This window comes from Micromys minutus, assembly GCF_963924665.1.
Source record: "Micromys minutus genome assembly, chromosome: 3".
NCBI lineage: Eukaryota > Metazoa > Chordata > Mammalia > Rodentia > Muridae > Micromys > Micromys minutus.
The window spans coordinates 56,191,436-56,203,876 of NC_137972.1; the positions used below are offsets into that span (position 1 = coordinate 56,191,436).

Genomic DNA, 12,441 nt, shown 5'->3' on the forward strand with positions numbered 1-12,441 from the left:
AGGGTTAAGCCTAGGTACAGGAGGCGTGGAGCCTTTTGAAAGCTATGGGCGGGTTTCTAAGGAATGGGGCGTGGCTTCAAGGTGTGGGCGTGCCCAGACGCTCCAGTCCTTCTTCCGCCCTAGATAGACGTGGACGTCGTGACGTCTGAGGCCTCCAGGCGCTTCCCGGGCTAGGGCGGGTCATGTGATCTGGTTTTCGCGCGAAAACTGGTGGCAGCTGGTGCGGTGGAGCTAGCGCAGAGATGGCGGTGAGGAGTGGGCTGATTCGGGGCGGGCGGTATTCAGTGGTCTCGACTCGCTTGTCCGCTATCTCCCTCCGGTGGCAGGGCTGCGTGCTGGGCTACCTGTGCCAGTCTGGGACGGGTCATCTTTGCTCCCCACATGTATCCTTAGGCCCCGGGTCTCCACGCACATTTGGTGGTGAAGGTGCAGGAAATGGAACCCAGAACCTCCCGCGTGTAGGGAAAGCAGGCTACCACGTAGCTGCATGCACCCTTACTCTCTTGAGAGTCTCATAGCTGGGCGGTTGAGGCGTATGCCTTTTATCCCAACACTAGGGAGGTAAGGGCAGGAAGATCTTTGAGTTCTAGAGTGAGTACCAGGACAGCCAAACTACACAGAGAAACCCTGTCTGGAAAAGAAAGAAAGAAATAGAAAGGGGCTTACTAAGTAACCCAGGCTGGGCTTGACCTCTCTCTGTAGTGTGGGTAGCCTTGAACTTGGTGATCCTCGGGCCTCAACCTCTAGGTATTCTGAATTACATGCCTGTGACTTCAGTCCCGACCTTCCTACTCTTAGCGTTTAATCATTAAAGATTAAAGATCTGCTCTCTTCACCTCTTGTTCCAGCACCCAGCATATTGTGGGGTTTGGGGTGAGTGGAGTGTAGAAATAGATTATAAACAGGTTATAAAAAAAATTACATAGCCCCTGGGTTTTTTATAGAGGGACATGGAGTGATCTGAGGGGTTCTGTGTCCTTGAGAACAGTATCTAGTGTACAAGAGACAGACTGGGGAGGCTCCAGGGTAACCAGGAGGCTGTCAGCTTGTGTCCCTCCAGTGTCTGACTGCGGACTCTCTTGCAGGAATCTTCTGAGTCCTTCTCAGCAGCATCTAGCCCTGCCCGTCAGCGGCGACGGGTCAGTGATCCCCTAACCTCCAGCCCAGGCCGCAGCTCCAGACGTGCTGATGCCCTTACCTCCAGCCCTGGCAGAGACCTCCCCCCATTTGAGGATGAGTCTGAGGGGCTGCTGGGCACGGAGGGGCCCATGGAGGAAGAAGAGGATGGAGAGGAACTCATTGGTGATGGCATGGAGAGGTATTTCCAGTGTAGGCTGTGGTTAGGTGGCTTAGCAGAAGGACCCTCGTGTCTGGTAGCCTGGCCTTGGGGACCCATGACTGTATGAACCAAACTTTGACTTTGGATGTGGCTTGGTTGGGTGGTGGTGTTCATCAGCCACCGTGAAGATGCGTTTAGTTCACTGTATACAGTTCAAACTAGACCCTAAGACCCAGACAGGCCCCAGCTGAGGAGAAGGGGACCTACAGAGTAATCTGAAGAGCCCTCAAGGGTGGCACCAACTCAGTAAACTTACACCCAGCCTGCATTAGGCTCTGGTCACAAGTGTTCAGGTTTGTAAGCAGACATCCAGAAGATGATCGACTCTAAAATCACGTCACCCCTCAATGATGAGATAGACTGCTCTGAGGAGACTCTGGGACTCGGGCAAACAACTGGAAAGGCACTGCTAAGACACTTGAGCCAGTGGGTGTGAGCTATTCATGCAGCCAGTCTGGCTGGGTTGTGTTCATCTGGGGAGAAGGCATAGGGAGGATGTAATTCCTGGACACACTGGGATCTGCTCTCTGAACTTTCTGGTGTCAAGGTCTTGGCTTCCTCTACTTCTATTTTGTTTTCTTTCTAAATTAAAAAAAATGATTTGTGTACTTTATGTGCATTGGTGTTTTACCTGCACATATGTCTGTGTGAGGGCATCAGGTCCCCTGGAACTGGAGTTACAGACAGTTGTCAGCTGCCATGTGGGTGCTGGAAATTGAACCCAGGCCCTCATCACCGAGCCTTCTTTCCAGCCCCCTCAGTTATGAATACACGACAAAGTGTCTTCCCCATTTTTAGTGTGTGGCTCAGTGGCATTCATCTGCATCATTCCACCAGAACTTTTTTTATCATCTCAAAACTGAATCTCCCCCCAAAACACTGACTCCCCGTCCCCTCAGGACCCCATGGGCAACACACACACACACACACACACAGCTTTAATGTAGCACTTGGGAAGCAGACACAGGTGGATCTCTTTGAGTTCCGGGACAACCAGAGCTACACAGAGAAATCCTGTCTCAAAATATAAATAAATAAATAAATAAATAGAGTAATACATTGCTCTTAACCATCTTAGCCCCAGATGTGTTCACACTGTTGCGAGCAGACCTGGTTAGTCAGTACCTTGCATTTCCACTGGGGTTGTGGAATTCTAGAGATTTTTCCCACATTTGTTATCCAACTAGCACCATTTTCATCGGAAACTAGAAACATGAAACTGTCCCAGCCAGGGAGGAAATGCAGGATTTCGTAGTTTCTGTCCTGTGTTGAAGATTGTAAAAATGACCTTGATACTTTGATTTTCTCTAGACCAGGTTGGCAGACTGCATACAGGAAGCATTGGCCGCAGCCACCATATACCACCAGCAGGTGGCACTGTGGACGTGGGACTTGCTCTCCCGCCCAGACTCATGGCTGTGTGCATCACCCCCTTTCCATCCTGGGGGCTTGTGCTTTCTTGATAGAGTCCTTCAATCATATTCTTCCAGCTTCCTGTCTGCAGCTGTCTAGCAAGGACCTTGTAAGCCTCTGGAGCAGATAGTAATTCTCAGGAGGGTTGTTTGGGGATTTACTGTTCACTGTTGGCCCCTGGCAGAGACTACCGTCCCATTCCTGAGCTCGATGTCTATGAGGCAGAAGGATTGGCCCTGGATGATGAAGATGTAGAGGAGCTGACGGCCAGTCAGAGGGAGGCTGCTGAGCGGGCTATGAGGCAGCGGGACCGTGAGGCTGGCAGAGGCCTGGGTCGCATGCGCCGAGGGCTGCTATATGGTAAGTGTGGTGGGCATCCCAGAGGTGACACTTGGACGTCCAAAGCCTTGGGAGTAGGGGAGACGTGGGTGGCAAGTATTGTGCAAAGGATGCTGGGAAAGGCTTGCTCACATGGATGCCTTGCTACCCAAGACAGCGACGAGGAAGATGAGGAGCGGCCTGCCCGTAAGCGCCGCCATGTAGAGCGTGCCACAGAGGATGGTGAGGAGGATGAAGAGATGATCGAGAGTATTGAGAACCTGGAGGACCTCAAGGGCCACTCGGTGCGCGAGTGGGTGAGCATGGCAGGGCCCAGGCTGGAGATCCACCACCGCTTCAAGAACTTCCTGCGTACCCATGTGGACAGCCATGGCCACAATGTCTTCAAGGAGCGCATCAGTGATATGTGCAAAGGTATGTTGCTCATAGGTTGGGGGAGGTACAGAGGTGCAGTGATTGCCTTCTGTGAGATCCTGGTTCAGTCTCAGCACTAGGGGTTGAAGGGGACCTGGCTTCTGTATCCTGCTGACTTCATTGTACCACACTGAACACATACTGCACAGGAACATTTGGTGACAAGGACAGAACCTGAGGAATCCAAGATTTCCCGTATCTGCACCAGAGCTAGACTGTTTGGGGACATGCTTAAAAATGTATTCCTTTCCTGTTTTGACTTTTGTAGGATTTGTTTTGGTTGATTGGTTGGTTTTTGCAGAGTCGGGTTGAACCCTAGCAAGTGTTCTCTCGCTGAACCACTTCCCAACTTGTGCATGACAACACTAATCCAAAATGGTAGCATTTCTGTGTGACACATTGGCTTTACAGGGTACGGCAGCTTGTGGCAGTGGCAGCCCCTCCAGCAATGGCAGTAGCTCTTCTCCATGGCCTGGGCACTCTGCTCTGTAGCCTGAAGGCTCTGTTCCTCCTGGAAATTACATCCCCAGACATCTGTTAATATTATCACTTGGGTCTTCATTGCAGCCTAGGGTGCAAACTGGACTTTCTGGCTCTCTCAAGTTTGGTTTGGGTAGAGCCGTTTGGTCAGCAGAGTTCTAAGATGTTAGCCACCTTCGTGGTCCCTGGCTGTGTCATCTGTCCCACATGCTCTCCTCCTCAGAGAACCGGGAGAGTTTGGTGGTGAATTATGAAGACCTGGCAGCCCGGGAACATGTGTTGGCATACTTCCTACCCGAGGCACCAGCTGAACTGCTACAGATCTTTGATGAGGCTGCCCTGGAGGTCGTGCTGGCCATGTACCCTAAATATGACCGCATCACCAACCACATTCATGTGCGCATCTCCCACCTGCCTCTGGTGGAGGAGCTGCGTTCACTGAGGTGAGCAGGGGAGAGAGCTGGGCCTTGTGCAGAGAATGGGGAAGGAAGTAGCCCCATAGCCTCTGATGTATGTGTTACCTCCCAACACAGGCAGCTGCACCTGAACCAGCTGATCCGGACCAGCGGTGTGGTAACCAGCTGTACTGGAGTCCTGCCCCAGCTCAGCATGGTCAAGTATAACTGTAGCAAGTGCAGCTTTATCCTGGGGCCTTTCTGCCAGTCTCAGAACCAGGAGGTGAAGCCTGGCTCCTGCCCTGAGTGCCAGTCAGCTGGGCCCTTTGAGATCAACATGGAGGAGGTGAGTAACACAGACCTGCCGCACTATCCTTAGTGTGCAAGACCCAGCCTATCTTCAGGGCCAAAAGATGTTAGGGCAGTTAAACATGGCAGAATGAATTAGACTGGCCCCGTGTCTTCAATAAGCCAGTATATGTGAAACTAGGTGATCTTGTTTGGTGTGTCCAGATTTGTGATAAAGGAAACAGGGCCACTTACTCCTGTCCACCCCAACAGAGCACCTACTTTCCTATTACACGTGCATCTGGACCATCTGTTGACTTGTGGGACTGGCTGGCCCCTGGTGCCTTTTGTGGGTGTATCCAGGATTTTAACCACTGTAGATCCGGCAGAGCTTTTCTTGGGAGACTCATGTATCTCTGGACATTAAAATCCTAGGAACAGAATGCATGCCTTTGTGCTCATCTTCATCTGCAGCTGCCCTGCCCCCCACCCTCACCCCCTTACTGCCTGACTCATGATGCTTTCTGTGGTTCTAGCTGTCTAGTTAAGAGCTGCCTGGCCAGGAAGTTGCCCATGACCATGTTCAAGTCCAGGTCTGCTTTAACCTGGGTGACCCAGTTCCCAGGCTGTACTTAGCTCTGCCTCCTCCATCCTTTGCAGCCCCATCTTAGCCATGTCTCAAAACTGGACTCTGGCCCCAGGACACTGAGCTGCACTGTGCGGGGATTAGCAAGTGGGGTCAAACGTATGCCGGCCTTGCTGGCTGCCTGGTGTGTTCCTTGGGTCTTAGTCTTGATTATATTCTTGGAGGGAGGTTCTACGGTTCTCTTCTTGTGGAAAAGCAGGTGTTTGGAGGCTTGATTGTCTAAGGTCTCCCATGCAACAGTGTCCTAAGAAGCATATAGATGTGATTGTGAGCTTCTTTATTGGGACAGGGGTTTACTGTATAACCATGACTAGCCTCAAATTCACAGACCTCTACCTAGCTTTGCGTCTGGAGCTCTGGGCTTAAAGGTATATACCACCATGACCTGCTGCTGTGTACTTTCAGCCACTGTGTCTTGTGGATCAGTCAGCTCTGGGTTCCTGTAACTAAACCCCTAGTGTCATTGACATAAGAGAGAAAAGTTGACTTATGGCTTGGTTTCAGAGTTGTGTTTGGGGTCAGTTGACCCTGTGGCTTTGGGCCCGTGTGTAGCAGTGATGGTGATACAGAAAGCTGCTCAGCTCTCATCAGAGACACAGAAGAGAACGGGAGACTAGCCAGGATTCTTTAGTGCCCTTCAGGGGCACACTTCTATGACCTAAGCCCTTCCACAAGGTTCTCGTACGTGGACTGAAGACTCCGTGCCCTACACATAGGCCGTGGGGGACATTTGCAGCCCAGATTGTAGTGTGCTGTCTCTTTGTAGGATAGTAAATGAGCTAGTGTGGGATGTTAGGGCACATGGTGCGGCTCTATCTACCATGTGGTCTTGCTCTGCCGCTTATGGGTGCTACTGTAGATGCTGCGTACACATGGCCCAGCTCGGCCCTCATAAGGTCATGGTTAAAGCTCAGCATCCCCTTCTGCCAACTGTGAACACACTTGAGTCTAGGCTCTGCGACATAGAACAGATGCTGGAGCCCAGGAGGAGGAAGACACTGCCTGGGATGGTGGCAGGTGAAGAGACTTCTGAGTTGTGGTTAGCCTGCCCTCTGGTCTCTGGGGCTTTCGTGGCCTGCAGTGAGGTCAAGTCCGAGCACATGGGAAAGCTGTGCTTTGAGGAGAGCGGTTGGCTGTGTAGGAACCATGATCCTTTCTGTCCTCTGCAGACCATCTATCAGAACTACCAACGCATCCGCATCCAGGAGAGTCCCGGCAAGGTGGCGGCCGGCCGGCTGCCCCGTTCCAAGGATGCCATTCTCCTTGCTGATCTGGTGGACAGCTGCAAGCCAGGAGATGAGATAGTGAGTGGATGTTAAGTAGTATCTGCTATGGCCATTGGAGGTAGGGTCCATGTCCATGGGTGAGCTCAGCCTGGCACCAGCTCTCGAGTCAGGAGAGCTTTTCTCCTGCTCGTTGGAGTGGTGGGTGTTGCTTGGTTTTACTGTGCTAGTACAAGAGAAAAGATTTATCTTGGGTCAGTGCCAGAGGCCTTAGTTCATGGTCATTGGGCCTGTGGCTGTGGATGTAGCTGCACATCTCATGGAACCAGAAAGCAGAGAGAACTGGGAGCTGTGTCAGGGTCTAGGTAGCTCCTCCCAACACACAACTTAAATGGCCTCACTAACACTCTAGTTGTGCCAAGTTGAAAATGTAGCCTTTAATAAATAGCTCCTTTCTCTCTCCCTTGCGTTCCTGTGTAAAGCACAGTGGGACAAAGCTCATGTTTCTGTGATTGTCGTTCCTCTTGTTTGCAGTGTGGGGAGCGTGGGGTGGAGACGGGAAAGCAGCATGGATGTGGGCCTCCCCTTGCCTCAGGACCTCAGGTTGGACCCTCTGACTGTGATCTTCCCTTCCCAGGAGCTGACTGGCATTTACCACAATAACTATGATGGCTCGCTTAACACTGCCAATGGCTTTCCAGTCTTTGCCACTATCATCTTGGCCAACCATGTTGCCAAGAAGGACAACAAAGTAGCTGTGGGTGAACTCACTGATGAGGATGTGAAGATGATCACCAGTCTTTCCAAGGATCAGCAAATCGGAGAGAAGGCAGGTGGCCGGGCAGGGCTACACCTGGGATCTCCGGACCAGGCCCCCTGCCCGCTAGATGGGGCCTCAGAATATGGTCCTTGGGGGCAGACTGATGTGGGAACAGCAGCCCCAGCTCTGCCTGGAGTCTGGAAGTCTAAGATCAAAGGTTACATCTGGGGATAGGATTGTGGCTTCTGGGGATAACATCACAGCACTGTCTTCTGCCCCATGTGCATCATGACCACTCTTGCTGCTTTGAGCTCTAGCTGTGCTCTAAAGGGAAAAGTCTGTTCTGATTTCCTTTCTCTTATCAAGACCATAATAACCAAAAGCAGCTTGGGGAGGAAAGAGTTTATTTGGCTTTTCACGCCTGATGGTCGGTCGTCAGTTATTGAGAGAAGCAAAGGTGGGAACTTAAATTTCTTACCTGCCTGCTAGGTTCAGTGTCATGGTGGTCTCCTTCTGTTCCTCAGATCTTTGCCAGCATCGCACCCTCCATCTATGGGCATGAAGACATCAAGAGAGGCCTGGCTCTGTCCCTGTTTGGAGGGGAGCCCAAGAACCCAGGTGATCCCCCTTGCCAGCTCTCCCTGAGATGATTATACGGTCTTTGTTTTAAGCATAAGAGTTAACAAGAGACTGCAGGGAGCGTGGACTTTGCTCACTCTGATGGGCTGTCTCTGCTGGTTGGCTGAGGTCTGGTCTCGGGCTATAATCTTACCACCTTTATGGTACGCAGGGCACACTCAGGATTTTGTGATATGTGTGCTGTTTTGATTGTGTCCCAAAGCTGGTCCTGGGGATGGGTACTCCCTGCTTTGCGGAGGAACAGGTTTGAATTGGCGGGATCTAGCCTGTCTTCTGGCCCTCTTTCCTGTCTACACATATCTTTCTCCATCCTGGTCTTTCTTCAGGTGGAAAGCACAAGGTTCGAGGTGACATTAATGTGCTCTTGTGTGGGGACCCTGGCACAGCAAAGTCCCAGTTCCTCAAATACATCGAGAAAGTGTCTAGTCGTGCCATCTTCACCACTGGCCAGGGTGCATCAGCCGTGGGTCTCACTGCATATGTTCAGCGGCATCCTGTCAGCAGAGAGTGGACCTTAGAGGCTGGAGCTCTGGTTCTGGCTGACCGGGGTGTGTGTCTCATTGATGAGTTTGACAAGGTGGGTATCTGGGATGATGGGCTCTGGGACTGAGCTCTCAGTGGTGGTGGGCTTTATTAGATAATGTCAAGGCCTCCTGTGATGCCCTATGTTGTGCAGATGAATGACCAGGACAGGACCAGCATCCACGAGGCCATGGAACAGCAAAGCATCTCCATCTCGAAGGCTGGCATTGTTACCTCTTTGCAAGCCCGCTGCACCGTCATAGCTGCTGCTAACCCCATAGGTATGCCTGCTGCAGTACAGGCCTTGGGATGGCAGCAGACACAGCCCCACCCAAAATGTCTTACCAGATGGGAGCAGAGGAGGAAGGACTTGGGAACCTAGGGTGATTGCCTATCTGTTCCTTTACACTACCTTTGGGTGCTTTGATCCTTTGTCTAAATGGTGCTGGAGGAGCTACCAGGCCCAGCCAATAGGTAACTAGCACTCAGAGGCCCATTTATCTTCTGATCAGAGTAGGACTCTGGTTCTAATGGAATTAGGCATAGTATCTCCTTCCTCCTTCCCCCCTCCCTCCCTACCTAGAGGCACCCTCTTCCTGGAAAAACTTCCAGAGTCCTGGACGGATGGAGGATGGAGGGATACGCTAAGAGCTTGCCTCATCTTTCAGGTGGCCGCTACGACCCTTCACTGACCTTCTCAGAGAATGTAGACCTCACAGAGCCTATCATTTCCCGCTTTGATGTCCTGTGTGTGGTGAGGGACACTGTTGATCCAGTTCAGGTACATCCCCATATCCCTGGTGCCACCTGTAGGTTCTGGGCCATTGCCTGAAGCTTGGGTTGTTCTGTGTGCTGGGTCCTCATAACAAGGAGTCATTCTGACCTCTTACGGCCTCTCCAACCCCTCCTGGGCTGCCTATGGAATCTAGTCACAGACTGTGCCCTCCCTGTCCTACCCCTTCCACTAGCTCTGCCCTCTAACCCAGGGGACTGCTGTCATCTATGTCGGTTGCTTATTTGCCTGCTAGTTAAAAGAATAAATTACATGGCATCTGTCCTCCATGGCGACCCACAGAAGCTCTGCTTTGTGGCCAGCACATGTTCCATCCCCACCCTGCACCTGCTGGGTAGGGATGGCTGCTGTGCACTGCCCCAGCCAGCTCTGCAGCTGCCGTCTTCCTGTTCTCCCAAAAGAGGTGACCCCAGGCTTTGGATGTATCTTTCCCCTGGAGTGCTCATTCCCGCACCAGATGCCTTTCAGATTGTCCAGTTACCACAGCTTCTTGGCCACTGGGTTCACCTTGGTTCCATTTTTCTTTTCCTTAGCTCATTGCTTTTTGTTACCTTTTCTATGTTTTAATTTGCTTTTAGTTTTTAAGACGAAGAAGTTTTTCTTGGTTTCTGGGTTCAAGTCCTATCTCGGCTCCTGAGTAGCTGGGATTGTCATTGGGGCACGGCTGTCTCCTACCCCCTCTCTAAGCCTAGAACTATTCTCCATGCTTATGGACCTGCCTACCCTCAGTCACTCCTGGCAGTCACTTTCCTTGCTGTGTGACTTTTCCTGCCTTTCTATCCACACCCTTATTGTGCCCTAGGATGAGATGCTGGCCCGCTTTGTGGTTGGCAGCCATGTCAGACACCACCCCAGCAACAAGAAGGATGAAGGGCTGACCAATGGTGGCACCTTGGAGCCAGCCCTACCCAACACTTACGGTGTGGAGCCCCTGCCTCAGGAGGTCCTGAAGAAATACATCATCTATGCCAAGGAAAGGGTCCACCCAAAGCTCAACCAAATGGACCAGGACAAAGTGGCCAGGATGTACAGCGACCTGAGGAAGGAGTCCATGGTGAGCTAGTGGGACACTGTTCTGACCCAGACGCAGGGTGGGGTCAGCAGTTAGTATTAAGGAGGAGCCTCGGGGGCTTGGCACCACTCTGGTGAGTGCCTGCCTCGCATGGGCATAGCACTTTCCCCAGCATTGGGAAGAAATGGGCGTTCCATGTCTTAACCACTGAGTTACAGATGATCTCTAACTGTTCAAGAGTGTCAGCGTCTTTTGATTGTTAAAGTTCTGTATTAGCTGGTTTGAGCTCCCTGGTTTGGCACCAGATCACAAGACTACTGACTATCACACCTAACCAAGAAGTCAGCTGGGTTTTCCTATTTTAATGTTATGCACCGTCTTCAAAGGATTCAGCTTGGTTCATACTTGTTCTGGATCACATAACGCTCCGTGTAAGCTAGATGCAGGTGTAACCGCCAAGGGATACAAGCTAAGGGCGGGATAGGCAGTGGTGCCAGTGGCAGCCACACAGGTCAGGCTTTGTACCTGGCATTGGAGCCGAGCGTGGCTGTAGATGTTACACTGTTGGCCACCTGGGCTCTGGCTGCCTGGTATTTGCCTCCTCCTGAGGAAAGCCTCAACATTGTTCTCTATAGGCAACGGGCAGTATTCCCATCACAGTGCGCCACATCGAGTCCATGATCCGCATGGCTGAGGCCCATGCACGCATGCACCTGCGCGACTACGTGATGGAAGATGATGTCAACATGGCCATCCGAGTGATGCTGGAGAGCTTCATTGACACCCAGAAGTTCAGTGTGATGCGCAGCATGCGCAAGGTAGGTATGGCTGAGGCCAGGTTCCTGGCCTGTTTTAGGGACTGGAAGACTGGCCTGGAGCCTTGGTTAGCTGTGGTCTAGGCATATCCGGGAAGCCCCTTAAGCCGGGAAGGTGACCTGACAAGACCTGGCACGTGAACTGGCTTCTGACCTCTGTCCTCTTCTTGCAGACTTTTGCCCGGTATCTCTCCTTCCGTCGAGATAACAATGATCTGCTGCTCTTCATACTGAAGCAGTTGGTGGCTGAGCAGGTGACATACCAACGCAACCGCTTTGGGGCCCAGCAGGACACCATCGAAATACCTGAGAAGGACCTGATGGACAAGGTGTGCAAGAACAGGGCAGGGTTAGGGTTCGTTGCTCTGCGGAGCCCATGCCACCTTTGGTAGGCCATCAGGTAATAGGCAATTGAGCTAGAAATAAGCACAGGGAAATGAGTACCAGCAGCCTTGTCCGAGTATCTGTGAGGCTGGTGAAGCTCTCTTGGCACTCTGAACCAGCACAGTCCTTTCAGAGGTGAAGGCTAGCATTGTCCTCTGCTAACGGTTCTGATGCCATTCTTTCTCCAGGCCAGGCAGATCAATATCCACAACCTCTCCGCCTTCTACGACAGTGACCTCTTCAAAATCAACAAGTTTAGCCGTGACCTGAAACGCAAGCTGATCCTACAGCAGTTCTGAGGCCAGCGCAGGACTCTGTATGTGGACGAGGCTCAGTCACCCCTCTGCAGACACAGCCCTCTTCTCCTGGGGTTTGATGTCCTGTGGGGGTGGGATGATGGCTTAATGCAGACCTTTTTACCCATTAGCCTCTGGGCCAAGGCTATGGTGTGAAATGACTGTATTTGTCCCTCTCTAGAGCACTTCCTGGCCAGACCCTCTGTCCTAGGCTCATTAGAAGTCGGGTTATGTTCAGGTGACAAACTTTACCAAACTATTGCTGTTTTTGGTATGAGTTGTGTTTCTAGACTGTTTCTTCCCCTTTTAGAAAAGAGCAACTTAGAAGTGTTTGAAAACTTTTCCAGAACATTCTTGGAGTCTGTGATGGAGGAGCCCAAAATACTGCCTACTGAGGGCCCATGTTCCTCCTGATGGTTTTCTTCACACCTAGCCATTGCCTTCATTCGCTTCTTGTACAGTTTCTTGTAGTTTATTTTTTTTAACAAACTTGAATAAAACTTAAATAGTGCTATTCCTTTGGTTCTGGTTTAATGTGCCAACTAGGCTTCCCTGAGCTTTTTGAAGGCCCTTTCTGCCTGCCCTCGGTGTCAACAGAAGTAGGTCTGGTTAGATTTGTTTTGTGGCTATGTCTTGTACTTTGGGTTTTAAATATCCCCCTTAGGGATCATTGCCAATGAGAT

The 12,441-nt window shown here is 51.5% G+C and overlaps 1 protein-coding gene across 1 annotated transcript; it reads left to right on the top strand.

The window, feature by feature from the left end:
- Nucleotides 1-207: 207 nt before the first annotated feature.
- MCM2 (minichromosome maintenance complex component 2) lies at nucleotides 208-12,204 on the top strand. Its single transcript, XM_080913938.1, has 16 exons — nucleotides 208-248; nucleotides 1,086-1,318; nucleotides 2,937-3,112; nucleotides 3,245-3,505; nucleotides 4,209-4,428; nucleotides 4,519-4,726; nucleotides 6,484-6,618; nucleotides 7,175-7,366; nucleotides 7,822-7,915; nucleotides 8,263-8,513; nucleotides 8,613-8,739; nucleotides 9,127-9,239; nucleotides 10,054-10,305; nucleotides 10,899-11,081; nucleotides 11,252-11,407; nucleotides 11,651-12,204. Exons 1-16 carry the CDS (start codon nucleotides 243-245, stop codon nucleotides 11,759-11,761), a joined length of 2,718 nt encoding a protein of 905 aa, XP_080770064.1. The 5' UTR covers nucleotides 208-242; the 3' UTR covers nucleotides 11,762-12,204.
- The last annotated feature ends 237 nt before the right edge of the window (nucleotides 12,205-12,441 follow it).